The 27,725-nt window shown below is 45.6% G+C and overlaps 1 protein-coding gene across 1 annotated transcript in view; it reads right to left on the bottom strand.

Moving 5' to 3' along the window:
- Positions 1-21,279: 21,279 nt before the first annotated feature.
- Positions 21,280-27,725, bottom strand: part of ABCA12 (ATP binding cassette subfamily A member 12) — a 132,721-nt gene continuing 126,275 nt past the window's right edge. Inside the window, exons 52-54 of the mRNA XM_054044866.1 lie at positions 26,822-26,927; positions 25,308-25,445; positions 21,280-21,933 (exon numbers count right to left, since the gene is read on the bottom strand). Coding sequence (XP_053900841.1) covers positions 21,814-21,933; positions 25,308-25,445; positions 26,822-26,927 — 364 coding nt within the window. The 3' untranslated portion in view covers positions 21,280-21,813. The remainder of the gene's footprint in view (positions 21,934-25,307; positions 25,446-26,821; positions 26,928-27,725) is intronic.

The raw sequence follows: 27,725 nt of genomic DNA, 5'->3' as shown, positions 1-27,725 counted from the left end.
GTATCTAAGATAGGTACTAGGCCTACATGAAAACCAAAATTTACCCAGCATGCCCTCCTCCCTCAGGTGCTACTCCAACGTACCTGAGGCACCGGCCCAAACGATTGACTGGGTTAAAGGCGAAGGTAGTCACCCACCATCCTGCCACACCAGTCATTGAAATGTGCTGCCATTTTGTTCTTTTACCGCATGAGTCAGTATCTTGACTGTCAGGATAGAGTAAGTAGTGCTAGCCAGTGCTACTGAAACATCATTCAGGCTATACTTGAGGAGGAAAACAAACCCACTCAAGTGTTGGAGTTGGACTCCGTGCATCTGAAGAAGTGGATTTTTACCCGCGAAAGCTTATGCCCAAATAATCTGTTAGTCTTTAAGGTGCCACCGGACTCCTCATTGTTTTCCTTATCAGAAAGACATTATTCATAACGCCAAAAAACGAAAGAGGAGTATGGTACAGCTGGTTAGGAGATCAATAAGACTGGCTGGAAAAGAAGAGCAGTAAATACATAACCTATATCGCTGTGGCATGACATTGAAGTTAATGCTGTAACTATGGTGCCTGAAAATCGAAATGAAACCCCTAGAGAAAGCAAATGTGGAACACAAGCTGTATATAAAGGGTGCATTTTTGGTTCTCTTAATGATTCAGAAAGGTCACCTGCTAGTTCAAGAGCTTCTGGACTTCCACTTCACTGTTTCTTCTGTTGTGACTCAGTTGCTGCACTAAAGTGCATGAATTGGTAGGAAGGCACCAGAGTTCAGCTTCCATTATTAGTCATGTTACACTGGCAGAGGTAGGCCCCAAATGTAAGCCGAGCCCTGTTGTGCTAGGTACTGTGCAAATACACAGTAAGAGACAGTCCCTGCTTCGAAGAGCTCAGAATCTAAGTAAGCAAAGAGGTTAGGAGGAAGGGAATATCGTCACCCCCATTTTTACATATGAGGAGCTGAGGCATAGAGGGACCAGCCAAAAGTCACTAAGAAATTTTGGCCGAGTTTGGAATTGAATGCACTCCTGCTCACTCCTGTACCCGCGCTTTCACCACTAGACTATCCCGTCTCTCTTCAGATAGGTACTCGATCGCATTTCGGGCAAAAATCTGATATTCCACTGCAGGTGAATAATTTTCCAGTGCCTTTTTGAAACTGTGTAGTTAGGAGGATCCACAGCGCTCTGTCCATGGTACTTGCCGTGAAGACAACTCCACTCTTTTTTTCCCCTCCTTAGTCTCATGGCCTGTTCTGATCCTGACCTAGCTGAGGTCAAGAGAGGGTTTATGAAGAGGTTACACTCCTTTCCAGCTAGTCTGAATTAGTCAAATTCAACTTCCTCTGTGGCTTGTTTTTTAGTTTGTGCTCTGTGTAGGGATAGCAAGCCAAAGAATGCTACCAGCTACAAACATGTCTGTTGCTTACTTCTTCAATAGCTTTAGTTAGTGACCAGTGGCTGAGATTTTCAGAGCTGACTAGCCGATTAGCCCCAACATTCCTGTTAATTTCCATAGGAACTGTGAGGCTAAGTTCCCATGTCAGCTCCGAAAATTTTAACGAATTCCCCCATTCACTAGCAAAAGAGAGGTCCTATGACAGCACATGCACTCACATGTTTTTCTTACAAGTCCTTCCAGGAAACCATATTAAGTTTTCCCCTGCAGGACCAGCTCTAGGTTTTGTGTGTCCTCTGCAAACTAAATGTATCAGGCAGACTTCTGCAACTCCAGTAGCACCATCTCAAGGGAGAAAGTTAGGCAGCTGCAGGCAGAATTGGGTACATTTCACCAGATCAGAAGAGTTTTGTCAGCTGTACTGGGAGGATCAGGTTATCAGTCATCATTAAGGCTGCACCTACATTATAGAGCCTCTGCCAGCATAGCCTCCTATTGTAGATGCAGTGTACAAAGACAGAAAGAGGTTTTCTGCCGGCATAGTAAAACCACCTCCACCTCACCGTCACTAAAAAGGTTAATGGTGACCAGATACTCAACACAATATTAACAACAAGGGGGACTGAACACAAGCCAGAATAGGGAACGAACAGGTAAAAGAATATTTATATAAGTTAGATGTATTCAAGTTGTCACAGCCTGATGAAATTCATCCTAGGGTACTTGCTGAAGCAATCTCAGAACCATTAGCAATTATCTTTGAGAACTCCTGGAGGATAGGGAAGGTACCAGAGGACTGGGGAAGGGTAAACATAGTATCTCTCTTTAAAAAGGTGAACAAAGAGGACCTGAGGAGTTACAGATCATTCAGCCTAACTTTGATACTTGGACAAATACTGGAACAAATTATTGAACAATCAATTTGAAAGCACTTAGAGAGGTTATAGAATTATAAGAAATAGCTAGCTCTTGGAATTGTCAAGAACAAATCATGCCAAACCAACTTAATTTCCTTTTCAGACAAGGTTACTGACCAGGAGGAAGGAGTAGACGTGATATACCTTGATTTTAGTAAGGCTTTTGACACAGTACCACATGACGTTCTCCTCAGGAAACTACGGCAATGCAGTCTAGGTGAAATTACTGTAAGGTGGATGCACAACTGGTTGAAAGACCATACTCAAAGAATAGTTATCAATGGTTTGCTGTCAGACTGGGAGGGCTATCTAGTGGGATCCCACAGGGGTCAGTCCTGGATCTGGTACTATTCAATATTTTAATAATAATGGAATGGAGAGTATGCTTATAAAATTTACATGTGCACCAAGCTGGAAGGAGTTGCAAGCACCTTGGAGGACAGAATTCCAATTCCAAACAACCTCGATAAACCAGAGAATTGGTCTGAATTCAACAAGATGAAATTCAATAAAGTTAAGTGCAAAGTACTATACTTCCAAGGGAGGTTTTTTTAGGAACAGGTTGGACAAACACCTGTCAGAGATGGTCTAGGTTTACTTGGTCCTGCCTCAGCACAGGGGGGCTGGACTTGATGACCAGTCAAGGACCCTTCCAGCTCTACATTTTGATGATTCTGTGATGTTAGCTATACTGACTTAAACATTCTTCTGTCAACATAGCTGCATCTACACTGTGGGTTTCATTGGCGCAGCTGTGTGGGTTGGGGTGTGGTTGTTTCACATCCCTGAGCCACATAACTATGCCAATATACATTTTAATTGTAGTCCAAACCACAGTGGTTGAGAAGGATTTAGGCAGCTGGCATGGGACTTGGATGCTTGGAGGGGGATGCTTGGGAGCTGGTGGGGTTGTCCAATTTCATCTTTCCAGATGCAGGGGAAAGGCAAAAACTGGATGCAAAAATAGGCATAGTCTGGGATGGGACCCAGCAGAGCAAGGGCCCCAAAGGCCTGGGTTATGTGTGGCTTTGCGCTTGGGATGGGATTTGCAAAAGCATTCAGCATTGGCCTAACGTAGCTTCCATTGAAGGCAATGGGAGTTTCATCACAGCCAACACTGAACACCTCTGAAAATTTCATCTGTAGTGTATGGCAAGAGTTTGTCCTGATTCATCGATTCATAGCGCTTAGGGCTGGAGGGACATTCTGATCATCTAGCCTGACCTTCTGTATAACACCGACCATAGCATTTCACCCAGGGGTTCCAATATCAAGCCCATAACGTCTGGCCGAGTTACTGCATGGCTTTTAGAATGACAACCAGTCTTGGTTTGAAGACTCCAAGTGTTGGAGAACCACTACATCCCTATGCCAGGCTGTTGTTGTTTTTTAATCCATCAGAATGAAGGCTGGTCTAGAATTACCCCAAGTAGGGTGTAATATATTTTGTGTTAGAAAATCATCATCTCTAATTTTTAGACCCCTCCCCAGGAAGTTTTACTGTTTCTCTGTTCCTGTGAGTCACAGCTGAAGCCCTGCTAGTACTGCCCCAGTAATTAATCCTTTCTGTACACCATCATGTACACGATGTTGCTTTGGCATTTGGGATTTCTGTAATTGTTTCAATATGGACACTGTTTCCTGCTGATGCTTCTAGCAAATGACTTATGACACAAACAGATGTGTGTCCTAACCTTTTTTTTCTTTACACACCACCTGTCACTGGGTTTTCTGTGGATTGCCTGCATAGCCAGCTGGGGTATAAATTGGCTAATAATTTGCTACGTGTTAAAATGTATGGAGGCTGGGAAAGATTAGATTTTTATCGGTAAATGTCGGTAAACGTTGATTTCACAGTAAACACACATACTGGCAAAAAGTATTCTCATTGATAATAATTGAAATTTACAGAGAGGCAAAGAAAGAAAAAATGTTGCTTGAGGACTTATTACAGATTGATTTAAGGATATTTATTTTTGTATATTTTGACAATCTGCATTTAACTGGTTATAAAGCTTTAACTCGTTGAATCTCAGTGTCTACTGTCATTAATAATTACAGTCTGATTTCTCTCTGGTATCTGACCCCCGCCCCCCGCAATTTCCCACAACTGCAAAAATGTAAATAGATAAAAAGAAAATAAAATGCTTAAAAATAAACTTTATTTGCTATTGAAATTATAAAAGCACTAAAATTGAATTCTGCCAAACCTAAATATATGGAGTAAAGTTTTCAAAAGTGCTCAAGTGACTTAGGCTCCTGTGTGCATAAGGCCCACACCCTCAGAGGTATTTAGGCACCTAACTCCCATAGTCACGAGCTCGGTTGAAATTTTTGGCAGGCACGTTTTTTTAAATGAAGGAAATGGTGTTTTTTTCCCAAAAATGAAACTTTTAGCAGAAAAATTACCTAAATTATCAAAATTTTCCTGTTGCATGAAATTTTCTGCCATTTTTAACTGAGAATTTCCAGGATTTTTTTTTTTTTAATTTTGGTACAATTCCCCCTCCCTCTCCATTTTCTTACTGAAAATTGAGGTTTTGGTTAAAAAAAATCAAAAACATTTTTGGTAAAAATTTTGGTAAAATATATGAGAAAATGTCACAAAAAATGGAAAATGGGTCCATTCTGAACCTGCCAAACAGAAACAACTTTGACATTTTGAATAGTTTTGGGACACCCTTCCCCCATTTTTCAGATAGCACCAATAGTCACATGCACTAAGCCTCACACACAAACAGTCCAATCCCGCTCCATGAAGTCAATGGCAAAACTCCCACTGATTTCAATATGGCAGGATTGGGCCCTAACAATAAAAATGTCACACAGACATGACTATAGAGCGGTTCAGTTATATTTCAGCTCTTTAGTTTAGCACACAGAGTCCAATTTTCAGATGTGGGTCTCTGAATAGGGGCCAGATCCTCAGCTGGTGTAAACTGGTAGAACTCTGTTGAATTCATTAGTCCCAAAGAATGGCCCAATAAGTTCTGAAAATCCTAGTCAAAAACCCCATCCATGGAAAAGTAGACTGTCCCATTGAAAATAACAAGGGAAACTAGTGATCGATAACCAGCATGCAAACCTTTGCCACTGGTGCCATCCACTGAAGTGTAGCAACTCAAACTCTTCAACGTTCATAATGTACCTCACAAATGCTCATTATGCTCTGGAAGACAGGAACGTCCTAGCCTCATGGATATCCTTGAAACGCTCATCCTCCAGAAACAGCTGTAACTTCCCATGGCAATTTGCTTTCCAGCCAACACCTATTTTGGGAACATTCCTGCTGAAATAACTAAAAACGTTGTCTTCCTGATGTGAGGTTCTTGGGCTGGGTGTAGACACACTGAAAGACAAACGCCTTTTTCACATGAATCTGAAAATTCAGCCACCCTCTCTCGCTGAGCCAAATACTATCCAGTAGACCGGATGTTGGGCTGGACATCCAGAGACCCCGGGTGCTGCTCCTGGCTGGGCGGCCGTGCATAAGTCACTTCACCTCTCTGTTTCCCTTCCCATCTTTTGTTTGGCTTGCCTATTTGGATTGCATGTTCCTTGGGGCAGGGATTGCCTCTTGCTGTCTATTTGTACAGTGCCAGGCACAATTGGAGTCAAGCCCTCGGGCATTACCATAATAATAATAGCAACATTTGTTGAAAAGCAATTGTACCCTTGCTACTCACAAAAGAACGTAAGTTTCCATGGATAACTGGGTGAATTTCTATGGCCTGTGGTATGCAGGCGGTCAGATGAGGTGCTTGACTAGTCCTTTCTGGCCTGAAAAGCTATGAATCTATGAATTCTTTGCTGGTGAATACAAGCATGGGATGCTACAAATTGCTTAGAACCCTAAGGGCCAGACCCTCAGCTGGTGCAAAAGGAGGTACAGCTGCTATGCTATGCTGCTGTCTACCAGCTGAGGATCTGGCCCATAATACTTAACATGCTTCCTGTCATGGGGTGGCCACTTTATGAGGCAATTGGTCCAGCCCACCTGTGCCTCATTAACAGCCATGATGGGACCTCACAGAGGGCAGCTGGTCTCTGTAATGAGTCAAAGGGGAACAGGAATGACAGTGGCAGAGAGCTAGGGGGTCCAGGCGGGACAGACACTCGGGAGGAAGCAGCTGCAGGAATAAAGGGAGTGTTGGAATGATAATCCAGCGACGGGAAGGAGGGCTGGGGGCTCCTATGAAAGGAGAAGGAAAATCTGAACTGCAGACTAGCTTTGGGAAGGAGAGTTTCCCTGGCCTTAAAAGGCTGCATCAGCTCCCATCTGCTTGAGATTCTGAAAATGGCCAAAGATCCCAAATAAATCAGCTCCTTCTTTTTTAACCTTCCAATCTCCTCTGTCAAGTGATTCCCTGGTCAGCTTCCCCTGACAAACCAGTTCTCCTCGGTAGGAGCTACTTTATTACTTATATTACATTACATTTCAGTGGGCAAGCCCTTTAAGTCAACGACCCTCTTTTGTTCTTGTTTTGCCACCCGCCTGTTGGAATTTCAGTCCAACATGGAGGCAAACAGACGATAGAGAAGGCAAGAGGCTGCACATTCAAAATGGGGGTTGCAGCTTGGTAAAGATACATACAGAGAATTGATAAACTTGCACAGAATTCAGAGATGGAACAGACAGATTCCCCACTTTGCCACCGGTCGTTGTTTTTTACTTTCTTTTTGAAGGTTAACGTGAAAGTTAAAAAATCACTTTCAGACTCAAAGCCCCGGCTCCCGCCATTCAGGTCACAATCCCCAGTCATAGAAGCGAAAGAAGCCCACGTCGGTCAGCAAAACGCTCCCTCCCCTCCCGTGGCCTGTCAGCTGCCCTGTCACTTTGATGCGCATCATGCACTGCCATCCTAGACATAACGTCATCTTTTGAGCTGCACTGTCCATGGGCAGTTTTATTCCTCCCACCCAGTCCCTTTGAGTGAATTTATTACTGCCTCACACAATGGCCAAGATGTTGATGGGATTTTACGTTACCTCCTGACTGCATTTATGAGACACGAGCAAGTTCAAAAGTGCTGCCTACATCCAGCTGGTGAATTAAGCCACAGCCAAGGGCCAGATTATTCATGCTTTACCCAAGGGCAGCTCCCCACTCCCCCACCCCTGGACTACAAGCCATTAACATTTAGGTAGACATTTCTAGCCCAGGCTGAAGTGTGGGTCTTTCAGGCTGGATGATCATTTCTCTCACTTCCCCCTGCCCAGGGCATCTCTGCTTCCCCTTGCTTAATTGTCAGTTGAATCCTAGCATAGCCGCCTCAGACATTCACATCCTCTCACTGTTTATTTATATCAGAATAGTCACTTACAGTACTTGGCTTGTCACAACTTGTAGTTACCAGTTCTAAGCACCATGGAGAGAGAGAGAGAGGCTGAGATTTTCAAAGGAGACTGAGTTAGGTACCCAAATCCCACTGAAATGTAACCAGATTTTGGTGCCCAACTCCCTAAGGGCTTATCGACCCGGGAGAAGTTACTCCAGAATAAGGTAAATTTAAAGCACCATAGCTAGTCTAGAACTATTCCATAATAACCATGTCCACACAAGGAGCTATTGAAGAATAGTTGGTTGCACAGTAGCTATTTTTGATAATTTCCCCATGTAGACAAGCTCATAGACTCATAGACTCTAAGGTCAGAAGGGACCATTATGATCATCTAGTCTGACCTCCCGCATGATGCGGGCCACAAAACCTGACCCACCCACTCCTGGAAGAATTCTCTCCCTTGACTTAGCTGTAGAACTCCCAAATCATTATTTAAAGACTTCTAGTCGCTCAGAATCCTCCAGCAAGCGACCCCTGCCCCATGCTGTGGAGGAAGGCGAAAAACCTCCAGGGCCTCTGCCAATCTACCCTGGAGGAAAATTCCTTCCTGACCCCAAATATGGCGATCAGCTGATCCCCGAGCATTGCGGGCAAGATTCTCTAGCCAGACCTTCCGGAAAAGTTCTCTGTAGTAACTTTTAATATCCCATCATTGACCATTGTTATCGACCTATTGACTAAAATCACTGTATCCCATCAAACTATCCCCTCCATAAACTTATCAAGCTTGATCTTAAAGCCAGAGAGGTCTTTTGCCCCCACTGTTTCCCTCGGAAGGCTGTTCCAAAACTTCACCCCTCTGATGGTTAGAAACCTTCGTCTAATTTCAAGCCTAAACTTCCCGACTGCCAGTTTATATCCATTCGTTCTAGTGTCCACATTAGTACTGAGCTGAAATAATTCCTCTCCCTCCCTGATATTTATCCCTCTGATATATTTAAAGAGAGCAATCATATCCCCCCTCAGCCTTCTTTTGGTTAAGGTAAACAAACCGAGCTCCTCGAGTCTCCTTTCATACGACAGATTTTCCATTCCTCAGATCATCCTAGGCCTGGTCTACACTACGACTTTAATTCGGATTTAGCAGCCTTAATTCGAATTAACCCTGCACCCATCCACACAACGACGCCATTTAATTCGAACTAAAGGGCTCTTTAAATCGATTTCTGTACTCCACCCCGACGAGCAGACTAGCGCCCAAATCAATTTTAGCATTTCGAATTAGGGTTAGTGTGGCCGCAATTCGATGGTATTGGCCTCCGGGAGCTATCCCACAGTGCACCATTGTGACCGCTCTGGACAGCAATCTGAACTCAGATGCACTGGCCAGGTAGACAGGAAAAGCCCTGGGAATATTTGAATTTCATTTCTTGTTTGCCCAGCGTGGAGAGCACAGGTGACCACAGATAGCTCATCAGCACAGGTAACCATGCAGGCTGATAATCGAAAAAGAGCACCAGCATGGACCGTACGGGAAGTACTGGATCTGATCGCTATATGGGGAGAGGATTCAGTGCTAGCAGAACTTCGTTCTAAAAGACTAAATGCCAAAACTTTTGAAAAAATCTCCAAGGGCATTATGGAGAGACGTTACAATAGGGACTCAGATCAGTGCCGCGTGAAAGTCAAGGAGCTCAGACAAGCCTATCAAAAAACAAAGGAGGCAAACGGTCGCTCCGGGTCAGAGCCGCGGACATGCCACTTCTACGCCGAGCTGCATGCAATTCTAGGGGGGGCTGCCGCCACTACCCCACCTGTGACCGTGGATTCCGGGTTGGGGATAGTCTCATCAGCTACACCTGAGGATTCTGCGGATGGGGAAGAGGAGGAGGAGGAGGAGGAGGAGGAGGACGAGCTTGCAAAGAGCACCCAGCACTCCATTCTCCCCAACAGCCAGGATCTTTTTCTCAGCCTGACTGAAGTACCCTCCCAACCCTCCCAAGCCAGTATCCAAGACCATGACCCCATGGAAGGGACCTCAGGTGAGTTTACCTTTTAAAATATAAAACTTGTTTTAAAAGCAAGCGTTTTTTAATGATTACTTTGCCCTGAGGACTTGGGATGCATTCACGGCCAGTACAGCTACTGGAAAAGTCTGTTAACGTGTCTGGGGATGGAGCGGAAATCCTCCAGGGACATCTCCATGAAGCTCTCCTGGAGGTACCCCAAAAGCCTTGCCACAAGGTTTCTGGGCAGTGCAGCCTTATTCCGTCCTCCATGGTAGGACACTTGACCACGCCATGCTTGCAGCAAGTAATCTGGTATCATTGCCTGACAAAGCCTGGCAGCGTATGGTCCCAGTGTTTGCTGGCATTCAAGCAACATCCGTTCTTTATCTTGCTGTGTAATCCTCAGGAGAGTGATATCGCTCATGGTAACCTGGTTGAAATACGGGAACTTAATTAAGGGGACAGAGGTGGCCGTTCCTACTGGGCTGTTTGCCTGTGGCTGAAAAGAAATCCTTCCCTGCAGTTAGCCAAGCGCAGGGGGGGAAATTGGCCCTGAGCTTTTCGCGTTTGCTAGCAGGGATCTTCCCTGTTACCAGCCACGCGGTGGGGGGGGGGTAACAGCGATCATCCCAGAGAATTCATGGCGGGAGGGGGGGGTTAGTTTGGTTCCTGCAGGTATCTTCCCTGATACCAGCCACACGGTGGGGGGAGGGCTACAGCGATCATCCCAGAGAATTCATGGCGGGAGGCGGGGAGGGTTAGTTTGGTTCCTGCAGGAATCTTCCCTGATACCAGCCACGTGGTGGGCGGAGGGATAAAGCGATCATCCAGAGAATTGGATGGGGGGGTGGTTAGTTTGTTTTCTGCTGCTGCTGAATGTTAACAGGAAAACTGCAGCACTCAACGGGCTTTGCTTGGTATGTGGGAAAGGAGGGTGCAGAAGCCAAAAGACAATGGCTTACCATGGCCGCATGCAAGCCGAATTCTGTTGCCCGGACCTGTGATCTCTAGCAGCAAAGCCACAGGCACTCAGTATTAAGAGGCAAAATGCGACCTTGCACAGAAATCACATGTGCTATGTAATGTGAATAGTGTTGGTCACCGTGAAAGAGTATAAGCATTGTTCTGCAAAATGTATCTTTTTAAAAAATTCTCTCTTTTTTCCCCTCCCTACAGCAGCTGCAAATTCTTCAAGCCTCCCTCCTCCGTCCCGAAGGCTATCACAGATAAGGCGTCGGAAAAAGAAGACGCGAGACGAGATGTTTGAAGAAATCATGGAATCTACCCGCAGTGACAGAGCTCATCTGAATGAGTGGAAGGACACGGTTTCAAAGTATAGGAACGAAGCCAGTGAACGTGAGGACAGGAGGGACCAACGTGAGGACATGAGGGACCAACGTGAGGACAGGAGAGACGCTCGAGATGAGAGGTGGCAGCAGGAAGATCGGAGGAGGCAGGATGCAACGCTGGGGCTGCTGCGTGAGCAAACAGACATGCTCCAGCGTCTGGTGGAGCTTCAGGAACGGGGGGGGAGGGGAGGCTCCGTACACCTTCCCATTCCACCCCAGTGGACAGCCCAAGCAAAAGGCTGTCATTTTTTTAACCTTTTTTAGTGGCCTTTTCCTTCCCACCGATCCTCCTCCCAAACCCCACCCAGGTTCCCTCCCTCTTTTTATAATCTATTAATAAAGAATAAATGATTTTTAAACGATAGTGACTTTATTTGGTTTGAAAGCAAGCTGGGGGAAGGGGGAGGGTGGGTTCCTTATAGAGAATGAGTCAATAAAGGGAGTGGGTTTTCATGAAGGAGAAACAAACAGATATTTCACACTGTAGCCTGGCCAGTCATGAAACTGGTTTTCAAAGCTTCTCTGATGCACAGTGCTTCCTGGTGTGCTCTTCTAATCGCCCTGGTGTCTGGCTGCGCGTAATCAGTAGCCAGGCGATTTGCCTTAGCCTCCCACCCCGCCATAAAGGTCTCCCCCTTACTTTCACAGAGATTGTGGAGCACGCAGCAAGCAGAAATAACAATGGGGAGATTGGTTTGGCTGAGGTCTGAGCGAGTCAATAATGATCGCCAGCAACCTTTTAAACGGCCAAATGCACATTCTACCACCATTCTGCACTTGCTCAGCCTGTAGTTGAACAGCTCCTGACTCCTGTACAGGCTGCCTGTGTATGGCTTCATGAGCCATGGCATTAAGGGGTAGGCTGGGTCCCCAAGAATAACTATTGGCATTTCAACATCCCCAACGGTTATTTTCTGGTCCGGAAAGTAAGTCCCTTGCTGCAGCCCTTTAAACAGAGTAGTGTTCCTGAAGACGAGAGCGTCATGAACCCTTCCCGGCCAGCCCACGTTGATGTTGGTGAAACGTCCCTTGTGATCCACAAGTGCTTGCAGCACCATTGAAAAGTACCCCTTGCGGTTTATGTACTGGGTACCCTGGTGCTCCGGTGCCAAGATAGGGATATGGGTTCCATCTATCGCCCCACCACAGTTAGGGAATCCCATTGCAGCAAAGCCATACACTATGGCCTGCACATTTCCCAGAGTCACTACCTTTCGTAGCAGCACCTGAGTGATTGCTTTGGCTACTTGCATCACAGCAGCCCCCACAGTAGATTTGCCCACTCCAAATTGATTCCCGACTGACCGGTAGCTGTCTGGCGTTGCAAGCTTCCACAGGGCTATTGCCACGCGCTTCTCAACTGTGAGAGCTGCTCTCATCTTGGTATTCTGGCGTTTCAGGGCAGGGGAAAGCAAGTCACAAAGTTCCATGAAAGTGCCCTTACGCATGCGAAAGTTCCTCAGCCACTGGGAATCATCCCACACCTGCAACACTATGCGGTCCCACCAGTCTGTGCTTGTTTCCCTTGCCCAGAATCGGCATTCCTTGGATAGAACCTGCCCCATTAACAACATGATCTCCAAAGCACCGGGGCCCGCGGTTTGAGAGAATTCTGTGTCCGTGTCCGTGTCCATGTCTTCATCACGCTTGTCGCTGTGCTGCCGCCGCCTCCTCGCCTCGTTTTTCTGGTCCTGGCTCAGCATAAACTCCACGAGAATGCACGAGGTGTTTACAATATTCATGACTGCTGTCTTTAGCTGAGTGGGCTCCATGCTTGCCGTGGTATGGAGTCTGCAGTGTTCACCCAAGAAAAAAGGCGCGAAATGGTTGTCTGCCATCCGTTGCTTTCATGCAGGGAGGGAGGGAGGGGTGAGGCTGTACCCAGAACCACCTGCGACAATGTTTTTTGTCCCATCAGGCACTGGGATCTCAACCCAGAATTCCAATGGGTGCGGGAGACTGCGGGAACTATGGGATAGCTATGGGATAGCTACCCACAGTGCAACGCTCCAGAAATCGACGCTAGCCCCAGTACTTGGACGCACACCGCCGAATTAATGTGCTTAGTGTGGCCGCATACATTTGACTTTATACAATCTGTTTCCCAAATTCGAATTATATAAATTCGGATTAATCCCGTAGTGTAGACATACCCCTAGTGGCCCTTCTCTGTACCCGTTCCAGTTTGATTTCATCCTTTTTAAACATGGGAGACCAGAACTGCACACAGTACTCCAAATGAGGTCTCACCAGTGCCTTGTATAACGGAACCAGCACCTCCCTATCCCTACTAGAAATACCTCGCCTAATGCATCCCAAGACCGCATTAGCTTTTTTTACGGCCACGTCACATTGCTGACTCATAGTCATCCTGCGATCAACCAGGACTCCGAGGTCCTTCTCCTCTTCCGTTACTTCCAACCGATGCGTCCCCAGCTTATAACTAAAATTCTTGTTAGTTATCCCTAAATGTATAACCTTACACTTCCCACTATTAAATTTCATCTTATTACTATTACTCCAGTTTACAAGGTCATCTAAATCTCCCTCCAGGATATCCCGATCCTTCTCCGAATTAGCAATACCTCCCAACTTTGTGTCATCCGCAAACTTTATCAGCCCACTCCTACATTTGGTTCCGAAGTCAGTAATGAATAGATTAAATAAAATCGGACCCAAAACCGAACCTTGAGGAACTCCATTGGTAACCTCCCTCCAGCCTGACAGTTCACCTTTTAGAACGACCCGCTGCAGTCTCCCCTTTAACCAGTTCCTTATCCACCTCTGGATTTTCATATCGATCCCCATCTTTTCCAATTTAACCAATAATTCCTCATGCGGTACCGTATCAAACGCTTTACTGAAATCGAGGTATTATTAGGTTTCTTTGAAAACTTCAGCCTAAAGCATCTGTGCCTTCATTAGAAATCATAAGGCACAGGGATGAAATGCAGCTGTTCCACATTATAAAAACTTGCTGCATATTAAAGACCCCGGGGCTAGATTGTCCCCTCCATGTCAGTGAGCAAAGGGGACCCAGACCTAGCGATTCCAGGCTAAGGGTGCGAAAGGTGAAGGGGCTGCTGGCTCTGCAATGCAGTCCTCCATTTCTGCAGTGGCAGTCCCTCTACCAGAGCAACGTGATTGGGCGAATCAGGAGGAGGCAGGCCACAGCTGGGGGTGGGTCAGATGCTACCTTGAGAGAAGCAGTGAGGAAGTCACATGGATGACCCTGGCCTCTGGTGGGCTTCCCAAGATGCCTGCAGCTCTGAGGCAACTTCAGGTTTAAGAGGCCAACCCTCTAATGCATGTTACAGAGTTACAGGGATATTAAGGGGATGGAAGATCCCTGTGTGAAACATGCAGCATTTCCTGTCCACGCCCACCCTCTCCAACCCCACTGGGTGGGTGATTCCCACTTAGGGAATGATCAGATTCTCTATATTTCTGCAGATTTAGGAGAACAGGAATAAGGGTGATCTTCTCCACTGGGCAGAGGAACCAGCAGAAAGCTTACACACCACAAAATAGGGTGGGATCTATGCCCTATACTGGCCTATGATTTGATCTGACTCCCTCTGACTTATGTCTTTCCTTTGACTTGGGTGGGAGTGAGATCAGGCCCCCCATTGCTCAGGGGTGCACCTTAAGTGCCTAGCCCAAGCTCACTAAAACCAGTGGAAATACTCCCGTAGGGTATGTCTACAGTGCAATCAGACATCCGTAGCTGGCCTGTGCCAGCTGACTCGGGCTAAGGGGTTGTTTAATTGTGGTGTAGATATTTGGGATTGGGCTGGAGCCCAGGCTCTAGGACCCTGTGAGGTGGGAAGGTCCCTGGAGCCCAAGCCTGAACATTTCCACCACAATTAAGCAGTCCTGCAGCCCAAGCCTTGTGAGCCAAGTCAGCTGGCGTGGGCCAACCGTATGTATCTAACTGCAGTTAAATGTCAGTGGCCTTGTGATGAGGCCCTAGGAGAATACCATTCACCCAGGATAATATTTAGAGCGTGTATCATCCTTTAGTAGCGGATAGGCTGATCCAGCCTCTCTCATTCATGAAGTTGCATATGCAAACCTCATAAGAAGCAAACAGAACTGTAAGTTAAGGGAGCTGCTCTTCCATACTAATGTTGTTCTCACTGTTTCAGTGCTGTCTTCCCCATGCTCCTCAAACACTTACATTAATTATAGAATCATAGAATATCAGAGTTGGAAGGGACCTCAGGAGGTCATCTAGTCCAACCCCCCTACTCAAAGCAGGACCAATCCCCAAACAGATTTTTGCCCCAGATCCCTAAATGGCCTCCTTAAGGATTAAACTCACAATCCTGGGTTTAGCAGGCCAATGCTCAAACCACTGAGCTATCCCTCCCCCAAAAGAATCACAGCAATTCTCGTTTAAAAACCATTGTAGACTAATGATTCCAGTGGATTTAGGGTTTTGTCCTTTCTCGGTTCATCACCCCCACCCCTTTCTTTTAAATACTCTGTTCGTATTTTGTTACATGACAAGATCACAGCTATTGTCCAGGAAAAGAAAAAAACATCCTGTGTTCAGTTGCCTTCCAACAATCTTTTTTCTTGTGCAGCCCATGTATGAAACCTATTGCCTCTATTAAGTGCAGACACTTAAAGTTTTCTCTGTTCATAAAAAAATCCTCGAGTCAGCTCATCAGCTGGTGTAAATCAGCCTAATGATTTCAGTTGCACTAGGTTGAATTACACCATTTGAGGACCGTTCCTGTAATTTTTTTAGCCTGTGTTAAGCAAAAATGTGACTCAAACGATTTTTATGTTTCCTATCTAATCCACATTTTTATACTTATTAATACTAAGAATCAGTTGAAGTCAACTTTTTACTAATTTAATAAAAAATGTATTGCAAATTATTATGTAATTAAACCTCGAACTGGGCCAAATCCTCCGATGGTGTAAATTGGTCTGGATTAATTGACTTTAGCGGAGCAATGTCCATTTACACTTGCTGGGGATCTTGCAGCAGGCTAAACAACCTCTAGGCTGAGATTTTTTAAAATGCAGACATAAAATAAGGCTTCTAAATCCTTCTTTAGGTGCCTAAATAAAGTGCCTGAAGCTACTCTGAATTCAAAGGGTCCTGCTGGTTGCTCAGTACTTTTAAAAACCCAGCCTCTTCTTTAGGGCCTACATAGAGACATAAGTCATTTAACTTTAGGCACCCTTTTTTGAAAATCTTGGCACTAATATTATCAACTAAGGCTCTGAGCTGGCAAATGGTTTATCCCATGAGTAATCTGAGGCTAGGTCTACACTGGGGGGGTGGGAAGGGAGATCGATTTAAGATACACAAATTCAGCTATGCGAATAGCGTAGCTGAATTCGACGTATCCTATTTGACTTACTCCACTGTGAGGACGGCGGCAAATCGACCGCCGCGGCTCCCCCATTGACGGCGCTTACTCCTCCTGACGAGGTGGGAGTACGTGCATCGATTCGGGGATCGATTTATCCGTCTAGATGAGATGCGATAAATCGATCCCCGGGAGATCAATTTCTACCCGCCGATCCAGGTGGGTATTGTAGACTAGCCCTTATTCACATAAGTAATCCCATTAATGCCAATTGCATTATTCACATGACTAAAATTACACACACGAGTGTTTGCAGGCCTGGGGTCTGAGTTGGGAACGTGTTGCTACATGTTTGAGCCTGCCGATGAGTAATTTTACACATATGAAGTCCCAATGACACGTCTGTCCAAGTACTCACGTGAGTAAAGTTAGTCACATGCTGAAATTACACGAAAGCCAGATTTTCTTACACAAGCAAGTAAGCAAATAAACAACAACAAAAACCGACTAGCGTTTGATTTTATATTCTAACTAGAGGCAAGTCAGAGATGTTCATTGGACAGTTCCCTTTGGCTGATGTTTTTCTTGCTGGCACTTTGCAAATTCACCACTCAGTTGCCTTCTATTTCACCCCATTGCTGAAGTCAGCCTCACTCAGATAAAGGCTTTGCATTTGGATCCAGGGAGATGGAAGACCCAGTAGCAGAATGGCTCTGCTAAAAGCAGAAACTTCATCTGCAAAGTCTGAGCCTGGAGTTGTGTCACAAAATAAACAGCCCCCCGAAGTGTTTAATTTAACAGAGACGGGAAAGAGATTTGAGCCAGTGTCTCTAACTCTACACTGACAATTATGAAATTGACTTGAATCAGTCTCACAACTCCACATAACTAATTATAAAATTCCTACTTGACTCCCTGGCCCCAGACTATTTTAGCCGTTACATGGTGTTTAACTGTTTTTCACTTTCCTCTGTAATTTTCAAGAGCATTCTTAAATTAAGCCCAGTTGAGGACCATGCAGTTCTAATTAGCATGTATAAGCCACATGCTCCATCCAATGGAGACTTAACTGGGCTCTTTGTCTTTACTCCTTGAAAAATCGGCTGGCTTTATGAAGGCTGAAAAGATAATGTGTGAGAGAGCAGAGGTCAAAAGAGTGCTCTCGGAGTTCATCTCACACTCGCAGAGAGCTGATGAGCTGTGGTACTCGGACAGCTCCTTCTCCCTCGGAGGCCAAACAAAAGGGCATAATGGGGGCCAGCTTCTCAGAAGAGCTTAACTTCCGTTCAGGCGCCAGAATCAGAGCTCAGCCTCTTGGATGCACATTGAGTGCTGAACTCTTCTGGATATTTGGCCACAAGTGTGGCACCGGGAGCTGCCGTCTGCCTTTATGTAGGTGCCTCAATGGGAGAGGCGCTATTTTGAAAACCTGCCTGTAATGATGGGTGCAGAGCAGGGAGTGCGTCGGACAGAGCTGGGACTTTCAGAGGTGTCTCCCACATGTCAGATGAATGTCTTAGCCACCAGGGTGTAGAGGCATTCTCACACTCCTCTGTTGGAGCTGTTGCACTTTGCAGGTAGGGTACTCACCCGGACTGGCTCAAGTTCCTTCTCTGATTCTGTGCAGTGTTTTTAACCCAGTCTCCCACTGCCCAGGTAAGATCCCAAACCATTTGGCTATTGGCTAATCTGGTTGCTCGCTCCTTTTGCCCAGACAGTCCACCCTCGACCTGAGAAACCTTCCCAACAAAATTTTTGTCAAGACCAATATATTTCTGCAAAAAGTTTCTGTTTTAACAAGCTGCCATTTTCCAGTGAAAACACGTTTCATCGAAACATTCCCAACCAGCTCGGGTACTGTGTCCATGACAATCTACCGCCAGGCTCTTCTGAAAATCTAGCCCTCTCAAGAGGATATTTATAAAGGGAAAAGTGGGAGGTAGGGGTTTAAACAGAGACAGAATGAGAGAAAATGTACCTGCAAAAAAGCTGAGCGATTCCCCAGATCAAGTCACCTGTTAATTTACAACACAGTCTGATCCCCTTACCTCATCATAAACTAGCCACCAGTTTGCAAGAAAATAGACTCATGCTGGTAAGTGGTTTAAGTGTGTAGGATTCCATTGCAATGTAAGGCATATATTGATTACTCACTGTCCCATTTTGATGAGTCCATTTGTATCAATTAAAGAGAGGGGTTTATGCCCATAATTGGCAACATAAAGATCATTTAAAGCACCAAAATATAATAGTCCATATTATCCTGATATTGCCTGGGATAAAGTCAGAATTTTTATCAAGTGGCAGCTCAGTATCTCTCTTATTTCCAACCAAACGTGAGACCAAAGCATGCCCTCCCACCAACGTAGAGAGAAGAAATCTCTATGGTGCATTTGAACAGATCCTCTGATGGAGTCTCCCATATCACTCCATTGAGAGGAAGATTGGAGTTTTCTTCCACCAGAGAAAGACATGGGTAGATCCACAGGGATCTGCAGGAGTCCAGGACAGCTGTACATGTGGTGTGGGGGCTCTGTAGGAAGCCACAGAAAAGCTAACACAGCTCTAGGCTGTATCTATTATGATCTGTACGATCTACTTGCCATAACAGTTCAAACCAACTCTCCATGGTTCACCAATAAACTACTTTAAGTGTGTAACTTTTGCATGTTTGGACTGATACCTACAGACTTGATTTAGGTAACAGACATTTTACTTTTACCACCAAGTTCTAAGTGTATATCGTACCTCTGGCCCATCATGTACAATGTAGATGTTTCTATTAATGCTAGAAATGGGTAGAAACTCAAAGAGCTGCCTTTTAAAAAACACCCTACAACTTGCTGAAGTATTCTAAAAAATCATTTCCCTTCCTTTTTGGATGTGTACAATCTAAAGGGACACAAGCATCTCTGTATCGCAGCCTCTCGCAGTTATATATAAAGTACATCTGGACACAGCATTTGAAGATCCATCTTCCAGAGGCAGCACACAAAGCAATTGACATCATAAAATAATACTCTGACTGGAATTCCAGATAGGATTTAAAGGATAGACATGCTCTGAATCCTTTGCTGAGAACGCAAGACCTCCATCAAAGACAAGCCTAATTTCATCCAGGATCTGTATAATGCATGCCATGGAAACAAGAAAAGGCAACCTTTACAGAGCAGGAGCAACAATGAATGCTTTAGCAGCATTTTCAGTTATTTCTAAGCTAAGGGTGTTAAGTGCATTCTGTAGAGAGGACTGAATTTCATAGAATATCAGGATTGGAAGCAACTTCTGGAGGTCATCTAGTCCAAGCCCCTGCTCAAAGTAGGACCAATCCCCAGACAAAAATTTTTTTTGCCCCAGATCCTTAAATGGCTCTCTCAAGAACTGAACTCTCAACACTGGGTTTAGGAGGCCAATGCTCAAACCACTGAGCTATCTCCCCTCCTTTCCCATTTTAATTATGATCTGTGGGTTGGGGTCTAAATTTAGGGCCAGCTGCTACCATTGAAACACAGTAGAGCTCCCAGTGAAGTCAGCAGGGAGTTTGCACAAAGATCAAGGGTAGACAATGACCTTTCTGGTGCAACTACACGACATGATGCTGAAGCCCACCACAGGGTCCTGAACACACTAGTTATTAACAATACCTGCCCCTGCGTGATTTTTCCGACAAGCCTCAAAATCAAACTTGAACTAGGAAAACTCAACCCTAAAGATCAAAGCAAAATAGATAGATCACAGGTCTCATCGAAAGTTTCCCTTGGCCCCAAAATGAGTTTGAACAAACCCCTCTCTGGTTTGAATTTTGTACACGCCCCTGAAACCGAGGAGAGTCACGTCATTTCAGGTTTATTGGGGATTCCCCTTCTTACAGCAGCGCCAGCACTTCAATTGCAAGAGCGTTGGGGGCAAGGACCCCCTTTTGGTGCGAATGGGGTCTGGTCTGTGGCTGGGGCTCCTCGATGCTATGGAACTACAAATAAATAATACAGGTATAATAGTCTCTGACCGCTTTTGAACACCAACTACCCTTGGAAAATATCAGTGAGCTCCAAGACTGGGGTTTTTAACCTGCTGTTCTGCTGAAAGGTGCTAATGGCTGTCAATCAGCAGGATCTTAGATCCAATCACGAGCCTCATTAAAGCCAATGACAGGGTCAATGGAAGAAGCAATGCAGCTCCCTTTATGGAGTAACAGTAGCTGCGGACAGCTGGGAGATAACCCAAAGTAATAGGTGGCAAGGCAGAGCCGAGCTAAGCTGTGGGAGGGAGAAGTTTCTCTGTTTGCAAATGCAGGGGGGCTAGGATATCATTAGCAGGCTGTGTGTGTGGCGAAGGCAAAAGCCAAAAGGATTTGTGGGCATGACCCCAAGAATAAGCAGAGAGACAGGGCTGCTTGTGTACAGAGCTCGCTTGAGAGGCAGACTTGGGGATGTCTGAGCAAGGAAACAGCCTGCTGCTGTTTGTTTCTACTGGACTCAGATCAACAGGACTTTGTGTAAGGGTTTTTTGGGTGGGGGAGCAGTAAATAAGGAAGAATATACCTGACTCAGTACGGATTTCTCACCCTAGCAGAAACAACCCTGCCAGGCCCCGAATACTCCTGAACTGCCCAGGCCAAAGGGGAAGGCAATGCACTTGGCAGTGTGAAGTGCAGCACCCGAGCTGGGAAGCACTGTCCTCCAGAAGGCGTTGTCCCTGTGTGGTGAGGGATAAACCTGGAGGAGTTCTGCAGGGATTGGGTGATTGCTTGTTCTGGGAGAGGCCGGGTTAATGTGTCTCAGTTGGTGGCAGAGGGGTGGTGATTAAATTGGAGTGTGACTGGGCAATTTTGCCAGGCACAATGCTTCCTGTGGTCCAGGCTGTTGGGTTTGCTGAGTTGTGGAAAATTGCCTGGGATGGGGAGATTTGTACTAGGGGTCATGCAGAGTTGGTGCAAACTACAGAAACAAACAAAAACAACAGAAGCATGAATTTTAAATAACTGTATTAATACTGACATAATCCACACACAGAGAAAAGCTTTATGTAGCTATCTAAGATGGACCCCATTCCTGGAGTATCACCACCTTTGATGTATCGAGATTCACAACACCTCTGGGGAGCAGGGAAGTGTTGTTATCCCTCCATTTGACTGACATTTCAAGTGATTTGCTCAAGGTCCCACAGGAAATCTGTGGCAAAGCAGGAAATTGAACCCCGGGTTTCCTGAGAGCCCAGCTAGCATCCGAACGACTGTCCCGTCCTCCTTCTCACTTTTGTCCCTGACTCCAGAGCAACTGTTCCACTCTATCACCCACTGGTCTTCTTGGTGACAGCCAATGGCGAAGAGCTTCCAGAGTATTTGAACAGCAAGTATCAGGAGATGTCACCACTTTTGCAATATAGATATAAAATAAACCTAGAATAAGAACTGTACGACTAGGGCAAGACCAATCTGATATGCCAGTTTTACATGTTTACCAGGTTGCTAATAACAAAACAAGTAAAAAAAAAACATTGTTTAGAAAAATATGATTTTTTTTTAAACACCGCAATATCCCTTTAACAGATGGCATTTATGTTGGTATCTTGGCTACTTGTATCCGAGCAGTCTGAGCCTACATCTGTACTCGCATCTGCATTGTCAGCCCCAGTCTGATCTTTGGCAAAGTTGATGAAAACCTAAAAGTTTAAAGGAAAATATTGATTATGTGACAAACCTAAAAAAAAAAAAAGTCACGAAATGGACAAAAAAATGCCTTTTCCCCCCATGGACTATAGCCCTGGGAGGGAGGGATTCTGTGTTTGGGATGGGATTTCCAAAAAGGGTCTGAGAAAGCTAGGTCCCAAATGGGATTGGGGCACTTACATATCTTGGGCTGCTTTGCAAAGCCCAGATTTACTGCATATTTTATATATATGCACGTATACCTATATACACATCTACCTATATATTTATATGTGTGTACACACCCAATCCTATATATACATACAAACATCTACATTATATACACACACCCCTCCATTATACACACACACCCTATTACACACATCTACACACACAATTCACTCTCAAAATAGTATCTAGGATTGCAGGGTAATAGTTTTGCTTCCAGATCCATTCACTTTGACCTACTCAGGTGGCACAAAGGGCTGGACAGTTGCCCCATCGGATCAGATGAAGATTCGCCTGTCACAGGGGAATCCACAGGTGGCATAAAAACAAGATCACTCCACTGCACCCCACACCACCGGGACTTACAAGAAGTGGAAGATTGGACAAATGACCAGGGAGGAGTATAAAAATATTGCTCAGGCATGCAGGAGTGAAATCAGGAAGGCCAAATCACAATTGGAATTGCAGCTAGCAAGGGAAGTTAAGAGTAACAAGAAGGGTTTCTTCAGATATGTTAGCAACAAGAAGAAAGTCAAAGAAAATGTGGGCCCCTTACTGAATGAGGGAGGCAACCTAGTGACAGAGGATTTGGAAAAAGCTAATGTACTCAATGCTTTTTTTGCCTCTGTCTTCACAAACAGGGTCAGCTCCCAGACTACTGCATTGGGCAGCATAGTATGGGGAGGAGGTGACCAGCCCTCTGTGGAGAAAGAAGTGGTTCGGGACTATTTAGAAAAACTGGACAAGCACAAATCCATGGGGCTGGATGCGCTGCATCCGAGGGTGCTAAAGGAGTTGGCGGATGTGATTCAAGAGCCATTGGCCATTATCTTTGAAAACTCATGGCGATCGGGGGAGGTCCCGGATGACTGGAAAAAGGCTAATGTAGTGCCCATCTTTAAAAAGGGGAAGAAGGAGGAACCGGGGAACTACAGGCCAGTCAGCCTCACCTCAGTCCCTGGAAAAATCATGGAGCAGATCCTCAAGGAATCAATTCTGAAGCACTTAGAGGAGAAGAAAGTGATTAGGAACAGTCAGCATGGATTCACCAAGGGCAAGTCATGCCTGACTAACCTAATTGCCTTCTATGAGGAGATAACTGGATCTGTGGATGAGGGGAAAGCAGTGGATGTGTTGTTCCTTGATTTTAGAAAAGCTTTTGATATGGTCTCTCACAGTATTCTTGCTGGCAAGTTAAAGAAGTATGGGCTGGATGAATGGACTATAAGGTGGATAGAAAGCTGGCTACATTGTCGGGCTCAACGGGTAGTGATCAATGGCTCCATGTCTAGTTGGCAGCCAGTTTCAAGCGGAGTGCCCCAAGGGTCGGTCCTGGGGCTGGTTTTGTTCAATGTCTTTATTAATGATCTGGAGGATGGAGTGGACTGCTCTCTCAGCAAGTTTGCAGATGATACTAAACTGGGAGGAGTGGTAGATATGCTGGAGGGTAGGGATAGGATACAGAAGGACCCAGACAAATTAGAGGATTGGGCCAAAAGAAATCTGATGAGGTTCAACAAGGACAAGTGCAGAGTCCTGCACTTAGGAAGGAAGAATCCCGTTTACTGTTACAGACTAGGGACCGAATGGCTAGGAAGCAGTTCTGCAGAAAAAGACCTAGGGGTTACAGTGGACGAGAAGCTGGATATGAGTCAACAGTGTGCCCTTGCTGCCAAGAAGGCTAACGGCATTTTGGGCTGTATAAGTAGGGGCACTGCCAGCAGATCGAGGTATGTGATCATTCCCCTCTATTCGACATTGGTGAGGCCTCATCTAGAGTACTGTGTCCAGTTTTGGGCCCCACACTACAAGAAGGATGTGGAAAAATTGGAAAGAGTCCAACATAGGGCAACAAAAATGATTAGGGGGCTGAAGCACATGACTTACGAGGAGCGGCTGAGGGAACTGGGATTGTTTAGTCTGCAGAAGAGAAGAATGAGGGGGGATTTGATAGCTACTTTCAACTACCTAAAAGGGGGTTCCAAAGAGGATGGAGCTAGACTGTTCTCAGTGGTAGCAGATGACAGAACAAGGAGTAATGGTCTCAAGTTGCAGTGTGGGAGGTTTAGGTTGGATATTAGGAAAAACTTTTTCACTAGGAGGGTGGTGAAGCACTGGAATGGGTTACCTAGGGAGGTGGTGGAATCTCCTTCCTTAGAGGTTTTTAAGGTCAGGCTTGACAAAGCCCTGGCTGGGATGATTTAGTTGGGGATTGGTCCTGCTTTGAGCAGGGGGTTGGACTAGATGACCTCCTGAGGTCCCTTCCAACCCTGATATTCTATGATTCTAAAAGTGGGTCACCTTAGGGGCATGACTGCAGAGCCTAGTGCTCCAGCTATCCCCTGCCAATGGGATGGTCCTAGCAGGCATAACTCAAAGTAGCCCTTAAACTTGGGATCTTCCTACAATATCTGTATACTAGTGAAAAAATGTTTTGAAGTGGAAATGGAGGGAAGGTAACTATGGCACCACGTCACAAATAATCATAAACAAAATGAGTATTACAGCAGAATCTAGAAGCCCCAACTGAGATTGGGGTCCCATTATATAAATAGAGAGAGAGGCAGATCCTTGGCTGGCATACGTTGACATAGCTTCACTGAAGTGTCCATGGAGCTATGGCAACCTACATCCGTTGAAGATCTAGTTCATACTAAGAAAAGAGCAGCCATAAAGAGCTGGCAGTCTAACTAGACAAGCAAAAGCTGGGAGAAAGGAATATTATCATCCCCGTTTTACCGATAGGGAAATGAAGCATACAGAGAGAGTGAATAACTTCTGAAATCAATGGTAGGAGGGCCAGGTACTGAAGCCACAGCTCTTGACTGCCAATCTGGGCCCCTACCCACAAGACCACCCTTCACCTCTGAAAAATGTGGGTTGAAATTCTGCCTTCATTTACAGCTATGGAGTCCCAGTGACATCAACAGTACTGCACCAGCGTGACTGAGGGCAGACTACGTCCTTTGGGCCACATTTTCACACAACTTTGCTTGTGCGTTTTCCCAGCACTACCATATGCATCTGGAGACAGAAGTGCTAGAAAATGCACGTTCAGGTGTGTGCACTCAAAAGGCGAGTGGAATGAAACCCCTTTCAATATGTGGTCTAATGTGTCTGGTAATCAGTTCACGTCTGAAACATATGCTGAATTTCTTACCTCTTCTAGAGTGGTTTGACTCACTGAGAAGTGCCTAATTTTGAAGGCTATTTTGTTGGTTTCCAGAAGATCAAATATGTTTGCTACTCCTCCTGCGGAGATGGGCACGTGATATTCTACCGTATTGAGATGCCGGTCCTGTGGGAACAACAGTAGTGTGATAAAGTCAAGGTGCTGCAGGCTGTAAAAGGTTAACGGGTCCCGGCAGGTCATACAGCTGCTTGGGTGCAATATAAAAAGGTAGGGGAAGCTGACTCAAAATGGAATTAAGGGGGAGGATGTGTCTTCTCCCTTTCTGACTCATTCAACTGAGAAAAGCCTATGGGCAATGGCTGCCTAGTGCAGCGGTTCTCAAACTTCATTACACCGCAACCCCATTCTGACAAGAAAAATTACTACACAATCTCAGTGCCCTCAGAATAGTTAGTATTTTAAATAAAAAATGCTTCAGCCCCCCACCGCCGCCTCTGAAGCGGCGGTTTAGGGTTTCAACCCCACCGCCAATCCCAGAGCTTGGTGTTGGGACTCTCTGCCCTGGTGACCCCATCCAAATGGGGTCGCAATCCAGTTTGGGGTCACAACCCACACTTTGAGGACTGCTGGCCTCATGTGTTTCCAGTGAGTTGCTTTATGTTTGTGGTACTCTTTGGTGGCGAATAAACAAGCCCTGAGGAACAGGCCTTAGGAAGATAGGGGTCTGGAGCTTTATTTCCCTTCTCTGGCTGGTAAAGCTACTCCCCAGCTGATGGGCTAGTTAGTCCATTCTGTAATATCTCGGTGAAGACTGAGAAAGCTGGAGAAGAAATTTCTTGCGTGGGAAATATTGTTGTGCAACAAATATCAGGTATTTTCTGGAATCTATGTGAGGATCCAACTAAAACTTCTATTATCTTAGGCTTTTGGGGAAGACTAAAGTGCATGATGGACTAGGGTCTTCAGGGAAGATGTGGTATTTCCAATTTGTAGTTTGGATGGATGACTTTGAAAGTTGGGGTTAAGCTAGAGAGTTGGCTGGTCCTGCTTCAATACTGTGTTACTCCACTTTGATGCCAATGTAATTCTATTACCAGAGGCACTGAGTAATCCCAGCACCCTCTGAAAACAAATGGAGCTAGACAACTACAGCCTTCTGTAGCACTGACATCAATGGGATTACTCAAGTGAGTACGGAGTTGCCTGATTAGACTCACTCCTTTCTTGCATGCTCACCGTCACCTTTTGGCTGTGTTTTTAAAGCCACCTAGGAAATCTGGATGCTTTAATTCCACTAAAATTAATTGGACCTTGGTGTCCAAACTCTTTTGGCAGCTCTGTAAATCTGAGCCTTGCCTCTGCTTTGGAAGAGAGAGTTGCAATTCCCCTATGCTTTGAGAGCATAATGCTCTGGGCAGCTATTGCTGAGTCAAAGCTGTGGTCAGAAGAAGCTTACAAGATATCTGTTGTGAATATAACAGGTTTGAGATGGGATCCCGTTCTCAGTTCCCCCAGCATCTGGTCTGATCTATCCTGCTTACCTTCAGGCATGTATTTGGAAAGTGGGACTGCATTAACTCCGTCAGAGCCTCTGTGCTGACCGCGCTGCTCATCAAGTGCATTTTCACGGTGAATCCTCTTCCAAACCTAGACAGAAAATCAGAATGCATGCTGCACAGCAGGTACGGAACAGACACAAGAGAGTCAAGTAGCCTTGCTGGGAGCTCTTGGGAAACAAATCCAGCCCCGGAATATCTCCAGTGAAGTCAACAGCATCAGCAGTCTAGTCAGGGTGATCATTAATAAGCTGTGAAGTTCATCACCATCATATGTTTTTAATTTCTACATTAAAGTCGACCAAATTATTGTGTCATCTGGGTAGAGGCACATGCCTCTCCAACACTGAACAAAAGCTTCATGGAGGCTGACCATGTATTATTGAGTGAGCTGGTTGAGAATTTCTTAACGAAATGTTTTTTCATTGGCAAGTGTTGATTTGTAGAATGCTCTCAGGTCCTGGATGCGAGAGGGAGAGAGGGCTCCCAACCAACCCCAGAGAATCCAAGCAGAGCTAGAGAACTCACTTGGGATGTGGGTGACCCTGGTTCAAGTCCCTGATCTGCCTGTTGTGGACCAGGCCCTTGAACTTAGTCCCCCTCATTACAGCTGAGTGTTGGCTAGTCTGGGGTGGGTCTCTCTCACTCTCAGACATGATGAAAAGCCTTGGATTTGTTCAGCTGCAGAATGAAACCCAGTGCCAAAACCCTGACATTCGTCACAAAACCGAACTCTGATTTGCCAGCCAGCCCCCCACCATTATTTATCACAGATTCCCAGAAACAAAAGGCAGAAAGGCTTTCAGTGACGTCCAGGGTTTGTTCACTACGTGCTAATGCCCTGAGTACACACAGCTAGACCCTCAGCTGACGTAAACCAGCATATTTC

This window comes from Malaclemys terrapin, chromosome 11 (genome assembly GCF_027887155.1).
Source record: "Malaclemys terrapin pileata isolate rMalTer1 chromosome 11, rMalTer1.hap1, whole genome shotgun sequence".
In the NCBI taxonomy this organism is placed as follows: domain Eukaryota; kingdom Metazoa; phylum Chordata; order Testudines; family Emydidae; genus Malaclemys; species Malaclemys terrapin.
Note: the sequence above shows the minus strand (reverse complement) of the source record. Positions and strands in the feature narration are given on the sequence as shown.